Below are 22,902 nucleotides of genomic sequence, written 5' to 3'. Positions count from 1 at the left end.
TTTTTTTCTTTCTTTCTTTCTTTCTTTCTTTCTTTCTTTCTTTCTTTCTTTCTTTCTCTCTTTCTTTCTTTCTCTCTTTCTTCCTATCCATCTATCTATCTATCTAGCTATCTATCTAGCTATCTATCTAGCTATCTGTCATCTATCTGTCTATCTGTCTATCTATCAATCTATCTGTCTATCTATTCATCCATTCATCTATCTGTCTGTCTGTCTATCTGATCTCTAAATTGCCTATGTTACTCATCTCTTCAAAGTGTTATTATCAGAATCATTTTGCCAATGGTGACATTGGGCTAGTTACACCCTAAATTAGGTATTTTCCAAGATTCCAGATTTATTACAACTTTAGTTTTATTAGTACAATCATTAGTTACTAATGTCCAGTATTTTTTCTTCACCATAGGTTACCCCTGGATCTACTTGTGTTGTCTTTGGGCTGGGAGGAGTTGGCCTCTCAGTTATTATAGGATGTAAAGTCTCTGGTGCTTCCCGGATCATTGGAGTTGACATCAACCCACACAAATTTGAGAAGGCCAAGGCTGTAGGAGCCACTGAATGCATCAACCCTAAGGACTACACAAAGCCCATCAATGAAGTGCTGAAGGAAATGACTGGCGATTCTGTGGGGTACACCTTTGAGGTTACTGGAAACCTTGATACAATGGTAAATAATCAACATGAAAAATAGAAATCTAGGAAACCACAGGCAAACTGGTTAAATATGAGCAATGGTAGATTTTACCTCTCTGTGGTTTAATTCATTAGGAATTAACCTTAGCATGCAGCTATGATCCACACTAAAGCTGAGTTTACATAAAGCAGTGTGAATTAATCAACAGGAATATAATAAACACTTACTGTGGGCAAACACCTGGCTAAATTCTGGAAAATTAAATTTTACAAATGAGACAATACTTTCCCTCAAAGAACTTATATTACTCTAGGCAGAAATGACAAAAATAAGGGAGTGAAAAAAAGCATTTTGGTCAAGTGAATCATTGTTTTTGTCATTATTTATAATGGCAATGGTAGATTATTATTTTTTTTAGCAAGAGCAAGTTGTATAAAGCTTGGGGTGGACATGAGGGTGATTCTTGGTGGCAGGGCAAAGGCCACAATTCCTGTGCAAGGTAAACCCTGGTGTCCCAGATGAAGATAAAATGGTCATTCACCCTCCAAACAGTAAATTTAGAAATTAACCAATTAAGAATATCTGAAGGGTATGATTAAGTTCATATTGCCAAAGTCAAGTATAGCTCTACACCATTATCTTCTGAGTAATAGGAGACAAGTAAGTAATGTAAGGGGGAAAAGGGAGTTTTGGGGTTCAATATATTAAAAGATGGTTGCCATAGGATTGAACTATTATCAATCCTCAATTAAGAATAATCTCAAGTCAAAATTGACTGTCATGGAAGTTTATTTACAATTAAGAAGAGAGAGAGGAAATAAGGAAATAAGAATCTAACCCAGTAGGTAATTTACTACGATCCTCTAATTAATCTAGGTAGAACTAAATAACCCTCAACTGAGAGTTAGAGGGCCAGAGGCCCGGAGGTGAATGGAGCAAAAATTCATTCACAGAGTCTACTAAAGAAGTTTCTTAAGAGAAGTTCAGGAAGATTCAGTCAGTCTTTAAACTCACCACGTGGAATTCAAAAGAAGATATTTAAAGTAGTCTCACCAAGGTCTCAATACTCCTTCACCAACCAGAAGAGCTCCTTCATCAGCCGCCCTCTTCACCAGAAGCCTTCAGCTGACTGAGGACCTTCTCCTTTTAAAGGGGTCACTTCCTGCGCCTTCCTCCTAATTTGCATATCCAATCACAATAGACGCCTAGGGGGCAGTCAGTCAATTCTGATTCATCACCCACTCTAGCACACACGGGTTATGGACCTCCCAGAATTAGAGGTGTTCTCACCTTTGGTGATTAAATCTAAAGATGGGCAGTAGTAGACTTAATCAAATTATCACAGTAATTATAAGCAATCAATACCTCAAGGAAAATATATGCCTTCCTGAATTATAATAATAATAATAATAGCAATTATATAGCTCTTTAAGATCTATAAAGCACTTTACAAATATTATTTCATTTTATTCTTGTAATAACTTTGCTTGTTATTGTTATTGTTATCTGCTATTTTTATTCCCACTATATAGATAAGGGACCTGAGGTCAAGAGAGGTTAAGTGGCTTCCCCAGGGTCATCCAACTATGTAGTAAAATTTTTAGATTAGTTTTGAACTCAGGTTTTCTCGACTCCATCATTCTAACCACTCTCCCACCTCACTGCCTAAGGAAAAGAAAAGTGATCCCATTCAGAGTCCAAGCTACCTCAGTAATTTGTCTAAGGGGCAGGAAGCGGGAAAGGGAAGTCATGGGACCACGGAAGGGTCTTTTGCAAGCCTTATAAGTTCTTCCCAAAGAATCTATGTCCTTTCCCTTCTTCCCACTTTTCCCACCTGGTATTTCTGCTCCCCGGTGTGTAAATCAGCCTGAATAAATGGACCTTCACATGAATAGAGTGGACACTGTCCTCAGGGTACAAAATGGAAATTGCAACTTTTTTCATCAAGTTGCTCAGGTAGTTCTAACTCCACTTAGGTGTTAAGAGGGCTAGCAGAAGAATGGAATTTTGAGGGAAGTGGGAAGTTTGGAGGGGTTTGGATCAAAGTCCTGATGGTCATTATTGGCTAAGAAATCACCTTATTATCTTACTCTTGAGTATCCTAGGTGGTGGCCAGACTTTGCCTCATTTCTTATTTAGTACTATTTAGATTTATTGCCAAGGAAACTGATAATATAAACTTTTACAAGCACAATATGTTTCTATTACATAGTAGTAGTAGCAATAATAATAAAAATATAATTACTTTCTAGATATTTCCTAATGAACTTAAAACAATGATAGTGCCTATCCCAGTACAGTAGTACTATTCCCTTAGTAACAGAGATAGATGGACAGAGTGAGGGAGAGAGAAAGGTACAGAGTAAAAGAAGAGAGAAGGAAGGAAGGTAGAAAGGAAGGAAGGAAGGAAGAGAGGGAGGGAGGAAGGAAGGAAGGAAGGGAGGGAGGAGTGAAGGAAGGAAGGAAAGAAAGAAGGAAGGAAGGAGAAAAATTAACATTTTCAGAAATAATATGCATTAATCTCAGTTTCCATATGGGTAATAAGCATTTACCTCTTGATACAGATTTGTTTTCCTAGTTCATTTGAAATCTTTAATGAAAAATCAACAAAATTTACTTTATTAAGTTCATTGGGTTAATATTTGAGCGTAGTTAAATTATTGATTTACCTGGGGCTGTTTGATGATAATGCTTCAATAATTTTTCAGTGATGGAAATACTATGAACATAAGATACACACACATACATATATGTGTTTAAATAGATGATATATATGTATGCATACATATATATCATAGCATGGTGCTATATAAGAAAGTGCTGAATTTGGAGATCTAAACTTTGGTACTCTAGAACTGAGTTCTAATCCTGGGACTGCTACATGCTAATTTGGGGCTTTGGGAAATCTGCTTTATTTTGTTGGGTCTACTCATTGATAAAATGAAGAGGCTAGAGTAGAGTAATTTCTAAGATCTTTTCTACCTCCAAATCTTTGATCCTATGATCTGCCTTTTATTTCCTACCTTTACTGGGAAGATATATATATAGAAAGTAGACTAAGAATTACAGAGTTTCCACAATATTCAAAATAAGTTTCCTTTCATAAGAAACCAAATCTATGCATGCATGTGGGAGTGTACTTCAATTATGTGATGCAACATTCATTGGTCTTCTCCATGGCTTTATACAAAGTGTCCCCTATGACCTCCCTCTTCATCCTTATGTCATTGAAACCCAAGTTTTCTTCCAATCTCAGCTCAAATATTACTTCCCAAATAAAGTTTTTCTTCTTAATGTTCCTAGCTGTCAGTGCATTGCACCTACCCCAACACCTAAATTACTTTGAATTTGCTTTCTAAAATTTTATATACTTATAGGTAAACACATTGTTCTCCCCGCACACACTTATTGAATGTAGATCCTTAAGGTGGAAAAAACTGTTCCTCTTTTGTTTGGTATAATCACTTCATACTTAGATAAGTGTTGGTAAATAGTAAACACTAAGTACAAGGTTGTTGATCCATTAATTTGGGGGACTGTGCTAATTAGAGGCAATGGAGCAAGGCACAGAAACCTTTCCATTCTGATAGATACAATAAGCAGATTATTTTTTCTTTCATTTGTAATCAGATTGATGCCCTGGCTTCCTGCCATAAGAACTGTGGAATGAGTGTGGTAGTAGGCGATCCTCCAGCATCTTCAACGCTCACCTTTGATCCCATGTTGGTGTTCAATGGACGCACCTGGAAAGGATGTATTTTTGGTGGTATGTGGCTGAAAAATGAAAGCTTTTCATTTAAATTTAGAAAGAGAGAAAGTATTTACAAAGTTTTTCCAATGTGACCAGCACTGTGCTTAGTACTAGGAATACAAATATAAGGGAAAAAATAGACTACCTCTAGTCTCAAGGAGCTTACCATTTTTTTTTTAAACCTATAACTTCTGTATTCGTATCTAAGACAATTATAAGACAGAAGAGTGTCAAAGACTAGGCAATTGGGGTTAAGTGACTTGCCCAGGATTACACAGCTAGGATATGACTAGGGCCACATTTGAGCCCAGGTCCTCTGGTCTTCAGGCCTGGCACCCTATCTACTGTGCTACCTAACTGCCTCAGGAGCTTACATTCTAATGTGAGATGACAACACATACAAGACAACCAGAAGAGAAGGTTGTGGTATCAGGACAAAGTAGAAAAGTACTGAGAATCATGAGTGGAGTCAGGAAAGATATGAAAATAGGTGGCCAAGCTTCTCAGTTCAAATTCTGGCAAGAAATTGTGGACTGGGCAGGGTTTCACCAGTCAGAAGAGAAACATCTAAGAGAGTTGAGAAAGTTGTCAACACATAGATGGAAGGGCTGGACATTCTGACAAGTCCATTACCAAGAGAGAGAAAGTCGATTATCCAATATTTTAAGTAGTGTTTCAGCAAGAGATGTGTAGAGGAATCTTTGAGTAAAGTTTAGAGAACAAATTAAAGCAGGAATTTGAAGAGAATATCAAAAAAGAAAAAAAATAGTTACCCAGTTCTAACCCTGACTGCTATCTCAATAATGTCACCTCTTATTCAAGTTAGAACCATAGAAATATTTTTCCTAGAAGGAATTTTTTGGCTAGAAGTTCTTTTTATTATTATCATTTTTTATTGGCATAATTCCAAAATATCTATTTCTACCCTCTACTACACAGAGAGCCATCCTCTGTAACAAAGAATAATATAGAGTAGGGGGACAGGGAGAGAAAGAACTTCAGCAAAAATTAATACATTGCCAAGTCTGCCAGGAAATGCAGTATTCCAGATGCATACCAACCACCTCTATAAAAAGTGGATTGGGGAACATTTTCTCACTTCACCTGCACTGACACTCTGGGACTGCTGCTGGTGGAGAAGGAGGTATTTGTGAAGGAAGGTCATTGCACCTTGATCAGGCAATACAGAGAAGTCCTTAGGTTCCTTTTTAAAAAATTATTTTCTCTTAAGTATGAAAAATCCACCCTTTCATTTCTGAGTCATGAAATTGTATTTTACAATAGAATTTGACTCAGAGTAGGGTATAAGATAATAAAGCTGCTGATTGGCACCTAACCCCATGGTGATTCCCTACTATGGATCTGGTGATGCCTCCTTTTGCCCAAGTTCATAGAAAGGAGAAGCTGGCATCCTTGCCCTTGAGAGACTTACAAATTCAATACGTTTAAGTGACCCCCAGTTGACAGAAGGTCCTGGTTGGGCTTTGTGACTCATTACTCCACCTAGATGACCTGGGAAATTTTGTATCTGACACTCCCAAAAGTGCTTCTTAAAAGCAAAAAGGTTTATAAGCTTCAAAGCATTAGTACTTTTATTTATATGTTAACAAAAACTCATTGGACTTCCAGTCAAGTCCAAATAGTAAAACAATAAAAACAAAGTGAGCAATATTCTCCCCCAAGAGGCTTGTATAGACCTGTTCTCAGCTGGTGTCACCAGTTACTGCTTCCCATTAATGCTTCCAATTGTAATTTTCCCTGGAGCTCTGTTGTAGCAGTCTTAGGCTCTCAGCAGATAATAATTATTTCATCAGTGGTATTGCCTACCATAATCCCTGCTTCCTGGTGCTTGTTTCTCAATCTATTCCATGAGCTTCTGCAGTTAGTAAATGGTACTGATTTATTTTCCTAGGGAACCAGCTCTCTAATACTGGACTCCATAAAGACAAGGCTCAGAATTTGCCTTAATATCTTAAAACCTCTTTATTCTTCCATTCTTCTCAAGCCATCATTTATACAGAATTCCCACAATGGCAAGCTTCCCAGGAGAGGGTTCAAGTGATGGAAGGAGTTATGGGAACTCTTTATTATTGTTTCTTCAATTGATCTCTGCCTTTAACTCAATGCTTTTCTGGCAAATATTTAACAACTAGCTCTCAAAAAGAAAATATTTTCATGACACAATCTGGATTAATCTTTTCTTGATATCTGTCTTAAATATATTCAATCAACAATAACATCCCCTCCCCTCAAAAAAACCCTAGTTTGTAGTGTTCTTTGATTTCTAAAGAAAAATCCCCACATGCAAAAAATTAACAATTTGTTTCTAGCCAACCAGATTGATCAGGAGATCCAGGATACCACTGTTTTAACCTTATGTAGGTTCACAGTGAATTATTTCTGTTTGTCTCTTCTCCCTTCATTCATCTAGGCCTCTCTTCTCATCTTGTAAGCACTTGCTGATCTGCTCCACTTCAGGGAGGAGGGAAGTTTTCCCATTTTATCCCTACTCATTCCTTTTAGCTGGGATGGATTATTCAGGACTATTTTCCAAACTAAAGAGGCAGAAAGGAGAAAACCAGCTCCTCCTAATGTAATCATGTTAAGATGAGAAAGTGATTTGCAGTCTCTGCTACCTGATCTGCTTAGGGAAGAAGAACAAAGCTAATTTCTTTCTCTGGTAACCGGTGATAATTTTGTATTCTCAAATTTACAGGATTGTTTTGAGGACTGCACAAGACAAGTTATAGAGACAATTTTGTAACATTGTTAAAATTCATTCTATAAAGCACTACCTGAGAAGGAAACTAGAGTCAAAGCTCAACAAAATAATTTTAGCTTTATAATGGAATCTGGTATAATATAAATGATCCAATATAGCATCTAGATTTAAATACCTTCTAGTTAGATGACTCAAGAAGGCAACTGTCTTCCCAGAGCTTTAGTTTTCTCAATTTTAAAATACTCACATTATCTCTATTACAAAGTTATAAATTGTTTGAAAATAAATATTTTGTAAATTATAAAGCCATACATAAATATAAGTTGTTACATTCATTGCAGAAGTTCCCAGATGGCAAGATCAGTGCAGAGTGAGATTAGTTAGAAAAAGTTACTTGGAAGAACGAAGATTTGTTTTTATCTATCTATCTATCTATCTATCTATCTATCTATCTATTTATTTAAATTAAAAGATTTTGCCCTTGTTACATGATTCATGTTTTTTCCCTCTCCTCCTTCTTTCCTCCCAAAGCCAATGAGCAATTCCAATGGGTTTTGCATGTATCATTGTTTAAAATGTATTTCTATATTATTAATATTTGCAATAGAATGATCATTTAGAGTCTACATCCCCAATCATATATACCCATCGAATCATGTGATAAATCATATGTTTTTCTTCTGTTTTTCTACTCCCACAATTCTTCCTCTACATGTGGATAACGTTCTTTCTCATAAGTCTCTCAGAATTGTCCTGGGTCATTGCATTGCTGCTAGCACAGAAGTCCATTACATTCTATTTTACCATAGTGTATTGGTCTCTGTGTATAATGTTCTCCTGGTTCTGCTCCTTTCACTCTGCATCAATTCCTGGAGGTTGTTCCAGTTCATGTGGAATTCTTCTAGTTTATTGTTCCTTTCAGCACAATAGTATTACATCACCATCAAACAGCACAATTTGTTCAGCCATTCTCCAATTGATGGACACTCCCTCATTTTCCAGTTTTTTGCCACTACAAAAAGTGTATCTATAAATATTTTATAAGTCTTTAAGAAGTAAGATTTGGGAAAATTATATAATAGCCATGAAAGATCTTTACTTTACCTCTTTTCTGTGGAAAAAAGATTTTTCTAATACAAGTATGTCATTCAATTTTCCTTTGATTCCAAAAGATAAGATCACACAAAATGAAGGTTGTCATATTTAAGTATAAATTGAAATATAATTTTATATTCTATGGATTTGTGATTTCATTCATTTGGATGTGAAATCAGTGCAGATTGCAACCCAACCATACACACACAAACATACCTTCCATTCTTGTGCAGTTCTTGTCCATTTATCTGAGACAATCCACCCAGTGTTCTGCATCCAATTAGAATGTAAGCTCTTTGTACAACAACTGCTATTGCCTTTCTTTATAGCCCAGCACCTGGCATATTATAGGGACTTAATAAATGATTGTTAACTGACTGACTTTTAATGTCTTATAAATAAAGTAAAATAATGGTGCTTAATTTTTTTAAGGTTGGAAAACCGTAAATGATCTCCCAAATCTAGTGTCTGACTTCATGGCAAAGAAATTTAACTTAGACGAATTAATTACCCATATTTTACCTTTTGATAAAATTGAAGAAGGATTCAATCTGCTTAAAAGAGGAGAAAGGTGGGTGTTTTATGTTTAACATACTCAATAAATGCAATTTGTATAATATAGAATTTGGAAACAATAATCCTATTTATATGATTTGTATTTATTTCTGACTTTGACAAAATGAAAATCCTAATAGGATGGATATTAGATTGTCCCAGATGAATATAGTGTTTTCCTTTATATTTTGTTTTTTCATCATTGAACTTATTAAATTCTATTTCCCTTCCCAAATACTGAAGTCCATTTTGTGGAAGTCACCTGGGTTCAGTCTGACAAAAAATTCTAAGAATCAAGTAACTTAGCTTCAAAACCCAATACTACATCTTACTAACCATATGACCTTTGGCAAATATCTCAGTTTCCCACTTTCTCTGTAAAGTGATGTGGTTGTGTTTTGATTCTGTCTGTGGTCTGTAGACATGACCTTATGAAATAATCTTCTCTATGTGTCCTAATCCTGAGAGCTTTGGGTATTGGATACCAATGTTGGCAAGAAAATGAAGTCAGAACATGGATGCAAATGGTGAATGACTTGATCTTACACAAAACTGTCTCCCTGGACCTTGGAAATAGAACAAGAGAACCTTTTATACAGGATACATCCAATGAAGTCTTTCAGACAAAGAGAAATGCACGATGGGCTAAAGAGTGATAAGATAGGAGAGAATTCTTCAATTTTTATTTAAAAGATGAGTACCAAATAAAAAAAATAGAGAAAACTGGATTAGCACAAAAGCATATTTTCTGCACCCCCATGTACAATGTATTGGCAATAAAATTGTACCTTCCTTTACTTATAGCAATCTAAAAGAGTGCACTCATTGATCCTTCACCCATCATGCATTTCTCTGTATCCCAGGGGCCAAGGTTAAAAGAACAAAAGATATTTGTGGCTCATTGTTCAAAAGGTGATTTCCATTTATCTGAGAATTAGGTTTTCTCCCTATGTTTTTCTATGAATCCTCTCTCCTCCTTCTTTAGCCTTTGTGTCCTCTTTATATACTGAAGTTAGAAAGTTAGATCACAGGGTGTAGAGAGTAAATGTTTATCTACAAATGTAAACTGCTTTAAAAGCATCCCTAAAAACAGTTTGAATTATTCTAAACAATCAGTTACTACAGTAGGAAAACAGTTGAATTCAGACAAATTGGTTGTTTCCCAATGACCCTATTGTTTGATCAAATCGTAGGATCATAATAACATTAAAATAAAGTTTAGAGGGACCTTAGGGACCATCTAGCCTAACCTTAATTTATAGTTGAGGAAACCAAGGAAATTAATTGACTCACCAAAAGTCACAATTCTGACATTTTTCCTCATCTGAGTTTGCATATTGACTATAATATAGATATAAATGTTGTTACATTCATTATCAATATAACACAGTAAGTTAATGTCTGGGCTCTTTTTTTAATCATTACTTCCAGGTATTCCAAAATTTTTACATGATCTCTCTTCAATCTGTTTTCCAGATCCATTATTTTTTCAGTGAGATTTCATATATTCTACATATTCATTCTTTTGACTTTTTTATTGTTTCTTTAAGTCTTGTGGAGTCATTTAGCTTCCACTTGTCTTATTTTAATTTCTGAGGAATTATTTTCTTTAGTGAGCTTTTCTATTTCATTTTCCATTTGGCCAGTTCTCCTTGTTAAGTTATTTTCTTCAGTAAACTTTTGTGCCTCTTTTTCCAAACTGTTAATCATCTTTTCATAATTTTCTAGCATCACTCATTCCCCCCAATCTTCCCTTATCTCTATTTAACTCTTCTAGGAATTCTTGTTTAGTTTGTGTCCAATTAGCAATTTTCTTTGATGGTTTGCTTGTACCATTTTTACATTGTTTTCTAAGTGTGCCACCATAATAACTTTTCATAGTCAAATTCTTTTTTTGTTTGTTTGTTTGCTCATTTTAAAGTCCATTTCTTGACTTTGAATTTTATGTTAAAGCTGCACCCTACTCACCTGAGGTTGGGGAGGCACTGTCCCAGGTTTCAGACTTTTTGTGCTACTGTTTTCAGAGCTAAACCTGGGGGTCTGCAAGTTTTCAGACTTTCCAAGGCTATGTTATTTTGGGAGAAGTATAGTCACTGCTTTCCTGGTGTGTTCTATGGTCTTTACCCAGGAAGGTCCCCCACTCCCCTCAGATAGAAATGCTAGAGCTCCTCTTGGTCCTGGAATTGTGACCAAGGCCCTTGTTTTGTCCTGGAACTATGACACAGAACGGTGTATGGGCAATGGAGTTGCCAATCAGTGTCAGTTGTACCCAGTGCCAGCAAAGGTCCCCTATAGTATCTTTCTGATCAATTATCTGACCACCTTACCATTTCTGGGCTGAGAACTTCTCAAGTTGCTGCTTTCACAGCTGCCCCCAAGGCCCACAGCTAGTTCTCCTGATGTTCTCCAGATCTACACCCAATTGAATGTTCCAGACTTCTCTTGCACAATTCCTAAGTTTTCTTAGAATGGAAAAATGTTTCCCTCTAAACTTTTGTTGGCCCTACCATTCAAAAACTTGATTTGAAGCATTATTTTAAAGTTGTTTAGAGGGGAATGTTGAGATCAACTTTTATAAAACTTGTTAAAGTCCAAGAATTAGAAGACCATTGAAGACTCTAGAAGTGAGAAAAAAGACCCTAATAATAATTTATCTCTGGCCTTACATTTTAATATTTTATCATTTAACTCAGATTTGCCTTTTCTCCCTCCTATCTTCTCATCCTCAAATAAGAAAAATAAAGTCAATATAACAAATATATAGTCAAGCAAAATGATTTCTCACATTGATCTTACAAATATGCCATATATTGTAAATAAATACATATATCTATAATATGTTATATTTATGTCTTTGTAAAATGTATATTAACATGTGTATACATTCATACATACATATATATATATATATATAAACCACAGTTCTTAAGTTTTCAAAGTTGCTGTTTTTAATAGCATTGTTATTATTGTACAAATTCTTCTCCTGGTTCTTCTTACTCTGTTTCAACAAGTCTTCCTAGATTTTTCTGAAATCACCCTCTTTATAATTTCTTATAGCACAATAGTATTTCACCATAACCATGTAACATAACTTTATCAGTCATTTCCCAAGTGGTGAACATCAGTTTCTAATTCTTTGTCACTGCAAAAAAACAATTATTACAAATCTTTTTGTACATAAGAATCCTTTTCCTCATTCTTTGATCTCTTTGTAAATCAGGATGCATTTAATTGTATCATGTAGGAAACTAGAATCTTTCTCTCTTTCTGTCTGTCTGTCTTTCTGCCTGTCTGTCTGTCTGAGAGGAGAGGTTATATATTTCCATTTTCAGAACTCTGCTAATCTGTCCAAGCTCCTCCTCTTTGCCAAGAGCTTTAGCATGTATATTATGCATTGTATTTTTCTGTAGATCAAAGAATCATGAGTTCACAGATTCACATCTGGAAGGAACCTCAGGATTCACTTATACCTACTCTCTCACTTTACATGTGTGAAAACTGAAACCCACTTTTAGCCATAAAATATCCTTCTTCTTAAGACTAGTGGGAATGACTTTAGGTCTCATTGAACTCCAAATCTCCTTTAGGTTACTGACCCTGCTGTTCCCTCAGGTTTTATAAGTTAATCTTTCAGATTCATCATTTAATTAATAAGTAATAGCTCATTTAAATGAAACAACAGCATTTCATTTGCTATCTCTGTGCACACTAAGTAGAAAAATGCATAATAGGTGGGCACTAATACTAAATTACTCTTATTGGGAGATTTGGAAACAAGCTATTAACAGAAACTTACATTTTCTCTTTCAGTATTCGAACAGTCCTGACTTTTTCAGCACTGAAGTGATAAAAGTTACTTCTGGATCCTTCAACAATTTCTTTCTCTTATATTTCACTTTCATGTAATAACCACAAAGTATGTATGGCTCTTTCATGTGGATAAAATATGACAGAAAAAAAGTATGTTGGAACAAATAAACATAGTTCCTTAAATAAAGGATTAACATTGTCACTAGTATAATTTAATTAACTGGGGTAGTAGTAGGGACTGCTCGTAATTTTAGGGTTATTGGTGGTTAATCTCAAGATGGTGGTTTACATTGGACTAGATCTTCAGCTAAGGTATAAGAACTTCTGACCTTTTACTGAAGTGAAAATTTTAAAAGAAATGATAAAATTCTTGGATCAAATTCATAAGAGCTTAAAGGATTTCTATGATTCTAATTATGTTTCAAATGAGACTAGGTATATGAGAAATAACCAGAAATGATCTTTTTTTATGAAGTATTGACAACAAAGCACTTGTAAAGACTTTTCAAATAATCTATACATTTATATGTATATATGTACCACATGTTTGCATATATGAATATATATGTATTATATACTTAAATATATACATATATAAATGACAAAAACCTATGGCTGGCAATTTCCTTTTCTTCTCCCTTTATGTTTCAAAGAAGAAAAGTATTTTTTCAAAAAATAAATTGAATTGGGAGCAGCTAGGTCTCAGTGAATTGAGAGCCAAACCTGGAGAGGAGAGGTCCTAACTTCAAATCTGGCTTCAGAAATTTCCTAGCTGTGTGTCCCTGCACAAGTCACTTAACCCCCATTGCCTCACCTTTATCACTCCTCTGCCTTGGAACCAGTACTCAGTATTGATTCTGAGATAGAAGATAAATGTTTAAAAAATTGAATTTGTTAAGTAAAATAATCCATTTATCAAATGGTACAGTTTACCTACTTCAATTTAAAAATATAGACATATTTTAAAGAAAGCACATTGTGTATTTCCATTCATTCTGTACACCAGTCACTATGCTGGCGATTGGGGATGCAAAAGCAAAAAAGAAATTATTCCTATCGTCAAAAGAGCTGATATTATATTTCATACACAATATAAATTTATAATTCATTTCAAGAAGCACTGTCAAATAACTTGATGAAAATTAAAATTTAGTTAGGAATGAGAAAAGAGATATTATTCATACAAAGGTTGATTGTCAAAGTTTAAATATACATATTTTTCTATTTTGAATGATAAAAATATGCTCTGAATCCCATTTTGACAATTTTCAAATCAATGTACAGTTCAACTTCAAAAAGATCATTTGTGTAATGATTTTACTTTATTTGTATGAATAGGATTTTTTCTAAATAAGAAATAATGTATCTATTCTTACAAGACCTTGCACGTTTAGAAATCCGTCCACTTTAGGGATAATATTTAGATGTCATAAATGATTTTTTTGAGTGTCTGCCTACTTTTATATTTGGCAATTTCTGGCATTTCATCCATAATAATATTCAACACAACTGCCCTCATCCAGTACCTCCAAGGTCCCCTTGTGGCAAGATTCCTCTCCAAAGACCCATTTCTTTTTTATGTTGCCCCTCTCAGAAGGTTGTTCCTCTCCTGATGATCCTTACAACCATCCCGTTGAACTAAATTTACCTCCATTACCAGTGTAAATGCAGACATTCTGAATAAAAACAGGACTCCTCAAAGACATAATTCATTACATTTCAATATTTTTTAATTTATTCATTCATTTAACAAGCACTTATTCAGAAATTGTTATGTGGTATTTTTTAGTCCTTTGAGTTGTGATCAACTCAGTTTTCTTGGCAAAGATAACAGAATAGTTTGCCATTTCCTTCTCTAACTCATTTTAAAATAGGGAAACTGAGGCAAACAGGATTAAGTAACTTGCCCAGAGTCATACAGCTAGGAAGTATCTGAAGCTGGATTTTAACTCAGATCTCCTTAACTCTAGGTTTGGCACTGCACCACTTAGCTACTCTAGGGGACTTATATTATCTTTCCTTGAGTTTTATAACTCAGTTCAACCCTCATATAGCAATAACCTGACAATTTTCCATCTGAATTTCTAAGTTCCTCTTGTACACCTACTCTTGCATTTCCTAATGTCATCTAAGAATCGATCAAAGAACATGATATAAATAGAAAGAGTCCTAGAGTAGAGATCAGAAGACCTTGGTTTTAGTCTGGCTCTGTTACTAAGAAACTTAGAATTTTAGGGCCTCTTCTCTCTGGCTCTTGCCTGTATGAGGTTGCACTTAACACAAAGGACTCCATCACACTTTGGTGGTGAATCAGTTCTCTGGTTCATTGCCTGTTCACATTGACATGATTAGGGATTTTCAATATCTGACCCTGCTCAAAGGAAAATCAACAGCTCCATTTGTAAGCATAATGGTTCACCAGGTTCAAATAAATACAGTTGGGGATGGAGTCAAGTTTACAGCTTAGAAATAGCAAAAATTGATTCCTCTGTGAATACCCTTCCACACCGTAGGGAGTAGAATGGGGGTGGGGCTGGAACCCCTAGAAATCACTCTAATGAGTAGATAGGAGAATTGATAAGATGTTGGCAGAGAAAAATGAATTTATTCAGAGAAAATAGCAGCAGGGGAGGAGGAGGAGAAGGGAAAGAAAAAGTATTCTGCTCACACAAGTGGCTTTCTTGGAGCAAAAATGTCCTTTCTTCCTCTAGGTGCAATTTTATAATAATCCTGATACAAATTTCTCCTCCTTCCCTCTGCCCAATCCCACAGAAGGTGGGGACTATGATATTTACAGTCTTGAGCATGTGAATTTCAACATTATGTACCCTTAAAGACCCCCATGATAAAGAAAAACCCATGATTATAACGGGGTTTCCAGGTTGGGACAAAAAAGATATTCTTGAAACGTGCTGTTCCTTCTTATCTTGCCTTCTTCCTAGAGTTGGCAAGTTTCCCAGGCTAGAGATAAACTCTTCTTAAGGTTTTTGAAAATAAGTCAAGAAAACTAAAGCTTTTTTTGGGTGGGGCAGTTTTAGTCTAAGGCAGTGGTTCCCAAACTTTTTTGGCCTACCTCCTCCTTTCCAGAAAAAATATTACTTAGTGCCCCCTGGAAATTATGAAACTATTTATTCAACTCAGAATAGAATGTAATACAAAAAAAAGTGTGTCTACCACTGCCCTCCTGGATCACTGCAGCACCCACCAGGGGGCGGTAGTGCCCACTTTGGGAATCACTGGTCTAAGGAATAGTAATATTCAGGGGTCTTGAAAATTGGGGTTATAAGCCAAATACTAGTCTGCGAATTACACACTGAATCTCATCCCCCCCCCCCCACACCAATAAAAAACAAAACGCTTCAAGGGGAACAGAAAACCAAATCCAACAACCAGACAGAGCTTCAAGACCCCTCAGCAACATTCACAGCATGCTAAAGACCTCTACTTCCTTCCTGGCTCACCTTATAAAATCTTTTCTCCACTTGCTAACTCTCACATATCACATCTCAGGAACTAAGCATAGTTTCTTAATTTGCCTGGGCCTCCTAGGGAGGCAGTGCCTGGGAAATTACTCTGCTGTCACATGATATTCTTGACTCCATTGCTTCCTATCTCATGACTCTTAACTTCCCTTGGTGGTGGCTCATCTATCTCAATTTACTCACTGGTATTTGGACTACAAATAACATTAAGAGAGTGACAAGGAAAAGAGAGAAATTTACTTTAGACAGTAACAAGTATAAAAAGAAAAACTATGAGTAAACAGCAGAAGGGGAAAAAAAAAGAAACTATAACTGAAAACTACCATACAGAAAAACAATAGAGGTGGACCAAGGAACATTAAGTAAAATCTCAGAAACTCCAGTGACCTAGATTCAGGGTCTGGAAGAGCTCATAAAGGAATTAAAAAAACAAATAACACAGGCTGAAGAAAACTGAGAAAAGAACTTAAAAAGCAAAATAGGTCATCTGGAAATAGAGGCACATAAACCAAAACAAGAAAATAGTTTCTTGAAAGCCAGAATTGACCAGCTAGAAAAAAAAGGCAAAAAAAAAAAAGACAAAAAGAATGAGTTACAAAGAAAAACAATTCAAAAGGAAAAGGAGGATGAAAAAATCATAGACAAAATCTGGTCTTTAAAAAATAAAATTGAACAACTAGAAGCTCATGATTTTACAAGGCATCAAGATTTTATGAAACAAAATGAAAAGAATGAAAAAATAGAAGAAAATCTGAAATACCTTATTGAAAAACTATTGACCTGGAAAATAAATCCAGGAGAGAAAATTTAAGAATTACTGGACTGCCAAAAGGTCATGGCCAGAAAAAAAAGCCTTGACATCATATCCTTGAACAAGAGGGTATAATAGAGATTGAAAGAATCCACAGATCACCTCCTGCATTAAATCCCCAATTGACAACTCACAGGAATGTGATAGCCAACTTCAAGAGCTCCTAGACCAATTACTTCAGTTTATAAGGAGCTAAATCAATTGTACAAAAAAGTCAAGCCATTTCCCAATTGATAAATGGGCCAGGGACATGAATAGGTAGTTTTCAGATAAAGAAATCAAAACTATCAATAAGCACATGAAAAAGTGTTCAAAATCTCTTATAATTAGAGAAATGCAAATCAAAACAACTCTGAGGTACCACCTCACACTTAGCAGATTGGCTAATATGACAGCAAAGGAAAGTAATAAATGTTGGAGGGGATGTGGCAAAATTGGGACATTAGTGCATTGCTGGTGTAGTTGTGAATTAATCCAACCATTCTGGATGGCAATATGGAACTATGCCCAAAGGGCTTTAAAAGATCGTCTGCATTTTGATCCAGCCATACCACTGCTGGGTTTGTACCCCAAAGAGATAATAAGGAAAAATACTTCTACAAAATTATTTATAGCTGCACTCTTTGTGGTGGCAAAAAATTGGAAAATGAGGGTGTGCCCTTCAATTGGGGAATGGCTGAACAAATTGTGGTATCTGTTGGCGATGGAATACTATTGTGCTGAAAGGAATAATGAACTGGAGGAATTCCATGTGAACTGAAAAGAGTCCAGGAATTGATGTAGAGTGAAAGGAAAAGAATTAAAAGAACATTATACACAGAGACTGATATACTGTTCTACAACTGAATGTAAAGGACTTCTCTACTAGCAGCAATGCAATGATCCAGGACAATTCTGAGGGACTTATGAGAAAGAAAGCTAGCCACATTTAGAAGAACAACTCTGGGAATAGAAACACAGAAGAAAAGCAATTGCTTGATCACATGGGTTGATGGGGATATGAATGGGGATATTGACTCTAAATGATCACCCTAGTGCAAATATTAATAATATGGAATTAGGTCTTGATCAATGACACATGTAAAACCCAGTGGAATTGCACATCAGCTATGGGAGGGACTTGGGGGGAGAGGAGGGAAAGAATATGAATCTTGTAACCATGGAAAAATATTCTAAATTAATCAATTAAATACAATTTTCCAAAAAATAAAAATAAATAAAATACACACACACACACACACACACACACACACACACACACACACACACACACTAAGAGCTCCTAGACCAAGGAGAAAATACCACAAATAACTAGAAAGAAACAATTCAGATATCAAGGAGCCCCAGTCAGAATCACACTGGACTTGCAGCCTCCATACTGAAGGACTAAGACTTGGAATATAATATTCTAGAAGGCAAGGGTCTACAAACCAAGAATCAACTACCTGGCAAAACTGACTACACTCTTTCACAGGGGAAAGTATGGTCATTTAGTAAAATAGAAGACTTCCAAGCATTCCTGAAAAAAAAGACCAGATTTGAACAGAAATTTTGAGGCTCAAATAAATACAGCTGCATTTATAAGTTCATGGAAACAGAGTCCAAAAAAGGGTAACTACATCTTCTAGTAAGTAATAAGTCCTTCTTTAAGAGTTATGCAATTCCTATGACATAGTGCTGCCTTGAGCAGTTCCAGTTGGAAAATCTTTACTGCCCTCTGCCACTCACTCGACTTTTAGTGTTTCTTGAATAGATACCATTTGTCTGTACTGCCAGGAAACATGCTCTCTAACATATATATAATGTTATGTGTGTATGTATATATGTATGTACATATAATATATATATATATATAATGCATATATATGTAAGAATATGAATCCTAGAGTGGTTTTTATACCTAAAAACAAAACAAAAGCTTGCTCTCAAAAAACTGACACTATTTTCCATTCTTGTCACTTTAATTCTATTTTTTTAACTCATCTTCTATCTTAATATAAATTATAAGATAGAAGAATGGAAAGGGCTAGGCAAATAGGGTTAAGTGACTTGCCTAGGGTCACACAGCTAGGAAGTGTCTGATTCTAGAATTGGATCTAGGCCTCCTATCTCTAAACCGGGCTCTCTATCCACTACACTACCTAGCCACCCCCATTTTCATTATTTATTAAGTTTTTTTTTGAGCATATTTTTCCTATATCCTAAATCTCCCCTAGTAAGCCACATAACTGGAATTATAGCAGAGGTTTTTAATTTGGATTCTTTTTAAGCCCTTACTTTCGGCCTTAGAATCAATACTATGTATTATTCCCAAGGCAGAAGAGTACTAAGGGCTAGGCAGTGGGTGTTAAGTGACTTGCCCATGGTCACACAGCTAGGAAGTGTCTGATGCCAAATTTGAATTCAGGACCTCCTGTTTCTAGCCCTGGATCTTAATCCACTGAGCCATCCAGCTGCTCCCATGAATTTTTTAAAATTTAATCTAATTATTGATATTTTCCATGTTTACATGATTCTTTTTTAGATGTTTTTTAAACATTTATTAATATTCATTTTTAACATGGTTACATGATTCATGCTCCTACTTTCTCCTTCACCCCCACTCTCCCCACAACCATGGCCGATGCACATTTCCACTGGTTTTAACATGTGTCATTACCAAATTGTTGTTAGTTTCATTGGTTTGGTAGTTTCGAGTCCACATCCCCAATCATGTCCACCTCACCCCATGCGTTCAAGCAGTTGTTTTTCTTCTATGTTTCCTCTCCTGCAGTTCTTCCTCTGAATGTGGGTAGCGTTCTTTACAATAAATCCCTTAGAACTGTCCTGTGTCATTGCATTGCTGCTAGTACAGAAGTCCATTACATTCGATTTTACCATAGTCTCTGTGTACAATGTTCTTCTGGCTCTGCTCCATTCACTCTGCATCAGTTCCTGGAGGTCTTTCCAGTTCACATGGAATTCCTTATTATTCCTTTGAGCACAGTAGTATTCCATCAAGAGCATTTACCACAATTTGTTCAGCCATTCCCCAATTGAAGGACATACCCTCATTTTCCAGTTTTTTGCCACCACAAAAAGCGCGGCTATAAATATTTTCATACAAGTCTGTTTATCTATGATCTCTTTGGGGTACAAACCCAACAATGGTATGGCTGGATCAAAGGGCAGGCATTCTTTTATAGCCCTTTGAGCATAGTTCCAAATCACCAGCCAGAGTGGTTGGATCAGTTCACAACTCCACCATCAATGTCCCAATTTTGCCACATCCCCTCCAGCATTCATTACTCTCCCCTTCTTTCATTTTAGCCAATCTGCTAGGTGTGAGGTGATACCTCAGAGTTGTTTTGATTTGCATTTCTCTAATTATTAGGGATTTAGAACACTTTCTAATGTGCTTATTGATACTTTTGATTTCTTTACCTGAAAACTGCCTATTCATGTCTCTTGTCCATTTATCAATTGGGGAATGACTTGATTTTTTATACAATTGATTTAACTCCTTGTATATTTGAGTAATTATACCCCTGTCAGAGTTTTTTGTTATAAAGATTTTTTCCCAATTTGTTGTTTCTCTTCTGATTTTGACTACATTGTTTTTGTTTGTACAAAAGCTTTTTAGATTAATATAATCAAAACCATTTAATTTACATTTTGTAATTTTCTCTAACTCTTGCTTCGTTTTAAAATCTTTCCTTTCCCAGAGATCTGACAAGTATACTATTTTGTGTTCACTTAACTTATTTATACTTTCCCTCTTTATATTCAAGTCATTCACCCATTCTGAATTTATCTTGGTGGAGGGTATGAGATGTTGATCTAAACCTAATCTCTCCCATATTGTTTTCCAAATTTCCCAGCAGTTTTTGTCAAATAGTGGATTCATGTCCCAAAAGTTGGGCTCTTTGAGTTTATCATACACTGTCTTGCTGATGTCATTAACCCCAAGTCTATTCCACTGATCCTCCCTTCTGTCTCTTAGCCAGTACCATATTGTTTTGATAACTGCTGCTTTATAGTATAGTTTAATATATGGTACTGCTAGGCCCCCTTCCTTCACATTTTTTTTCATTATTTCCCTTGATATTCTTGATCTTTTCTTATTCCAGATGAAATTTGTTATAGCTTTTTCCTAATTCAGTAAAGAAGTTTTTTGGTAGTTTGATAGGTATGGTGCTAAATAGGTAAATTAATTTGGGTAGAGTGGTCATTTTTATTATGTTAGCACATCCTACCCATGAGCAATTAATGGCTTTCCAATTGTTGAGATTAAGTTTTATTTGTTTGGAAAGTGTTTTGTAGTTGTTTTCATATAATTGCTGTGTTTGTTTTGGTAGATAGATTCCTAAGTATTTTATATTGTCTAGGGTGATTTTAAATGGTGTTTCTCTTTCTACCTCTTGCTGCTGTGATGTGTTGGAACTATATAGAAATGCTGATGATTAATGTGCATTTATTTTGTATCCTGCAACTTTGCTAAAGTTGTTGATTATTTCTACAAGCTTCTTAGTTCATTCTCTAGGATTTTTTAAGTAGACCATCATATCATCTGCAAAGAGTGATAGCTTAGTCTCCTCATTGCCTATTTTGATACCTACAATTTCTTTTTCTTCTCTAATTGCTACTGCTAGTGTTTCTAGTACTATGTTGAATAATAGAGGTGATAATGGGCATCCTTGTTTCACTCCTGATCTTATTGGGAAGGCTTCTAATTTATCCCCATTGCATATGATGCTTATTGATAGTTTTAGGTATATACTGTTTGTTATTTTTAGGAAGGGTCCTTCTATTCCTATACTTTTCAATGTTTTCAATAGGAATGGATGCTGTATTTTGTCAAAGGCTTTTTCAGCATCTATTGGGATAATCATGTGATTTTTGCTTCTTAGACTGTTGATATGGTCAATTATGTGGATGGTTTTCCTAATGTTGAACCATCCTTGCATTCCTAGTATAAATCCCACCTGATCATAGTGGATGATCTTCTTGATTACTTGCTGGAGTCTCTTTGCTAATATTCTATTTAAGATTTTTGCATCTATGTTCATTAGGGAGATTGGTCTTTAGTTTTCTTTCTCTGTTTTTGATCTCCCTGGTTTTGGAATCAGTACCATATTTGTGTCATAAAAGGAATTTCGTAGGACTCCTTCTTTGCTTATTATATCAAATAGTTTGCATAGTATTGGGATTAGTTGCTCTTTGTATGTCTGATAGAATTCACTTTTAAATCCATCAGGTCCTGGTGATTTTTTCTTAGGGAGTGCTTTGATGGCTTGTTCTATTTCTTTTTCTGATATGGGATTATTTAGGTATTCTATTTCTTCTGCTGTTAATCTAGGCAATTTATATTTTTGTAAATATTCATCCATATCTCCTAAATTGTTATATTTATTGCCATATAATTGGGTGGAAATAGTTTTTAATGATTGCCTTAATTTCCCTTTCATTAGAGGTGAGGTCTCCCTTTTCATCTTTTATATTGTCAATTTGGTTTTCTTCTTTCCTTTTTTTTTATTAGATTGACCAGTACTTTGACTATTTTATCTGTTTGTTCAAAATACCAGCTTCTAGTCTTATTTATTAATTCAATAGTTCTTTTATTTTCAATTTTATTAATTTCTCCCTTGATTTTTAGTATTTCTAATTTAGTTTTCATCTGGGGATTTTTAATTTACTCACTTTCTAGTTTTTTAGAGTTGCATGCCCAATTCATCAATCTCTGCCCTCCTTAATTTGTTAATATATGCACTCAAGGATATAAATTTCTTCCTGAGTACTGCCTTGGCTGCATCCCACAGAGTTTGGTAGGATGTCTCATCATTATCATTCTCTTCAATGAAATTGTTGATTGTTTCTATGATTTCTTCTTTGACTAATTGGTTTTGGAGAATCATATTGTGTAATTTCCAATTAGTTTTTGATTTGCCTGTCCAGGTGCCCTTACTAATTATTATTTTTATTGCATTATGATCTGAGAAGGTTACATTTATTATATCTGCTCTTTTGCATTTGTTTGCAATGATTCTATGCCCTATTACATGG

At 35.2% G+C, this 22,902-nt stretch overlaps 2 protein-coding genes across 2 annotated transcripts in view; both read left to right on the top strand.

Annotated features, from left to right (window-relative positions):
- The window catches only part of LOC123251706 (alcohol dehydrogenase 1-like), a 23,663-nt gene extending 10,936 nt beyond the window's left edge, over positions 1-12,727 (top strand). Inside the window, exons 2-5 of the mRNA XM_044681015.1 lie at positions 407-667; positions 4,265-4,400; positions 8,635-8,773; positions 12,568-12,727. Coding sequence (XP_044536950.1) covers positions 407-667; positions 4,265-4,400; positions 8,635-8,773; positions 12,568-12,604 — 573 coding nt within the window. The 3' untranslated portion in view covers positions 12,605-12,727. The remainder of the gene's footprint in view (positions 1-406; positions 668-4,264; positions 4,401-8,634; positions 8,774-12,567) is intronic.
- The window catches only part of LOC123252229 (alcohol dehydrogenase S chain-like), a 262,791-nt gene that overhangs the window by 14,894 nt on the left and 224,995 nt on the right, over positions 1-22,902 (top strand). The gene's annotated exons all lie outside the window — the stretch shown is intronic.

Source organism: Gracilinanus agilis, chromosome 6 (genome assembly GCF_016433145.1).
Source record: "Gracilinanus agilis isolate LMUSP501 chromosome 6, AgileGrace, whole genome shotgun sequence".
NCBI classification, from domain to species: Eukaryota; Metazoa; Chordata; class Mammalia; order Didelphimorphia; family Didelphidae; genus Gracilinanus; species Gracilinanus agilis.
Note: the sequence above shows the minus strand (reverse complement) of the source record. Positions and strands in the feature narration are given on the sequence as shown.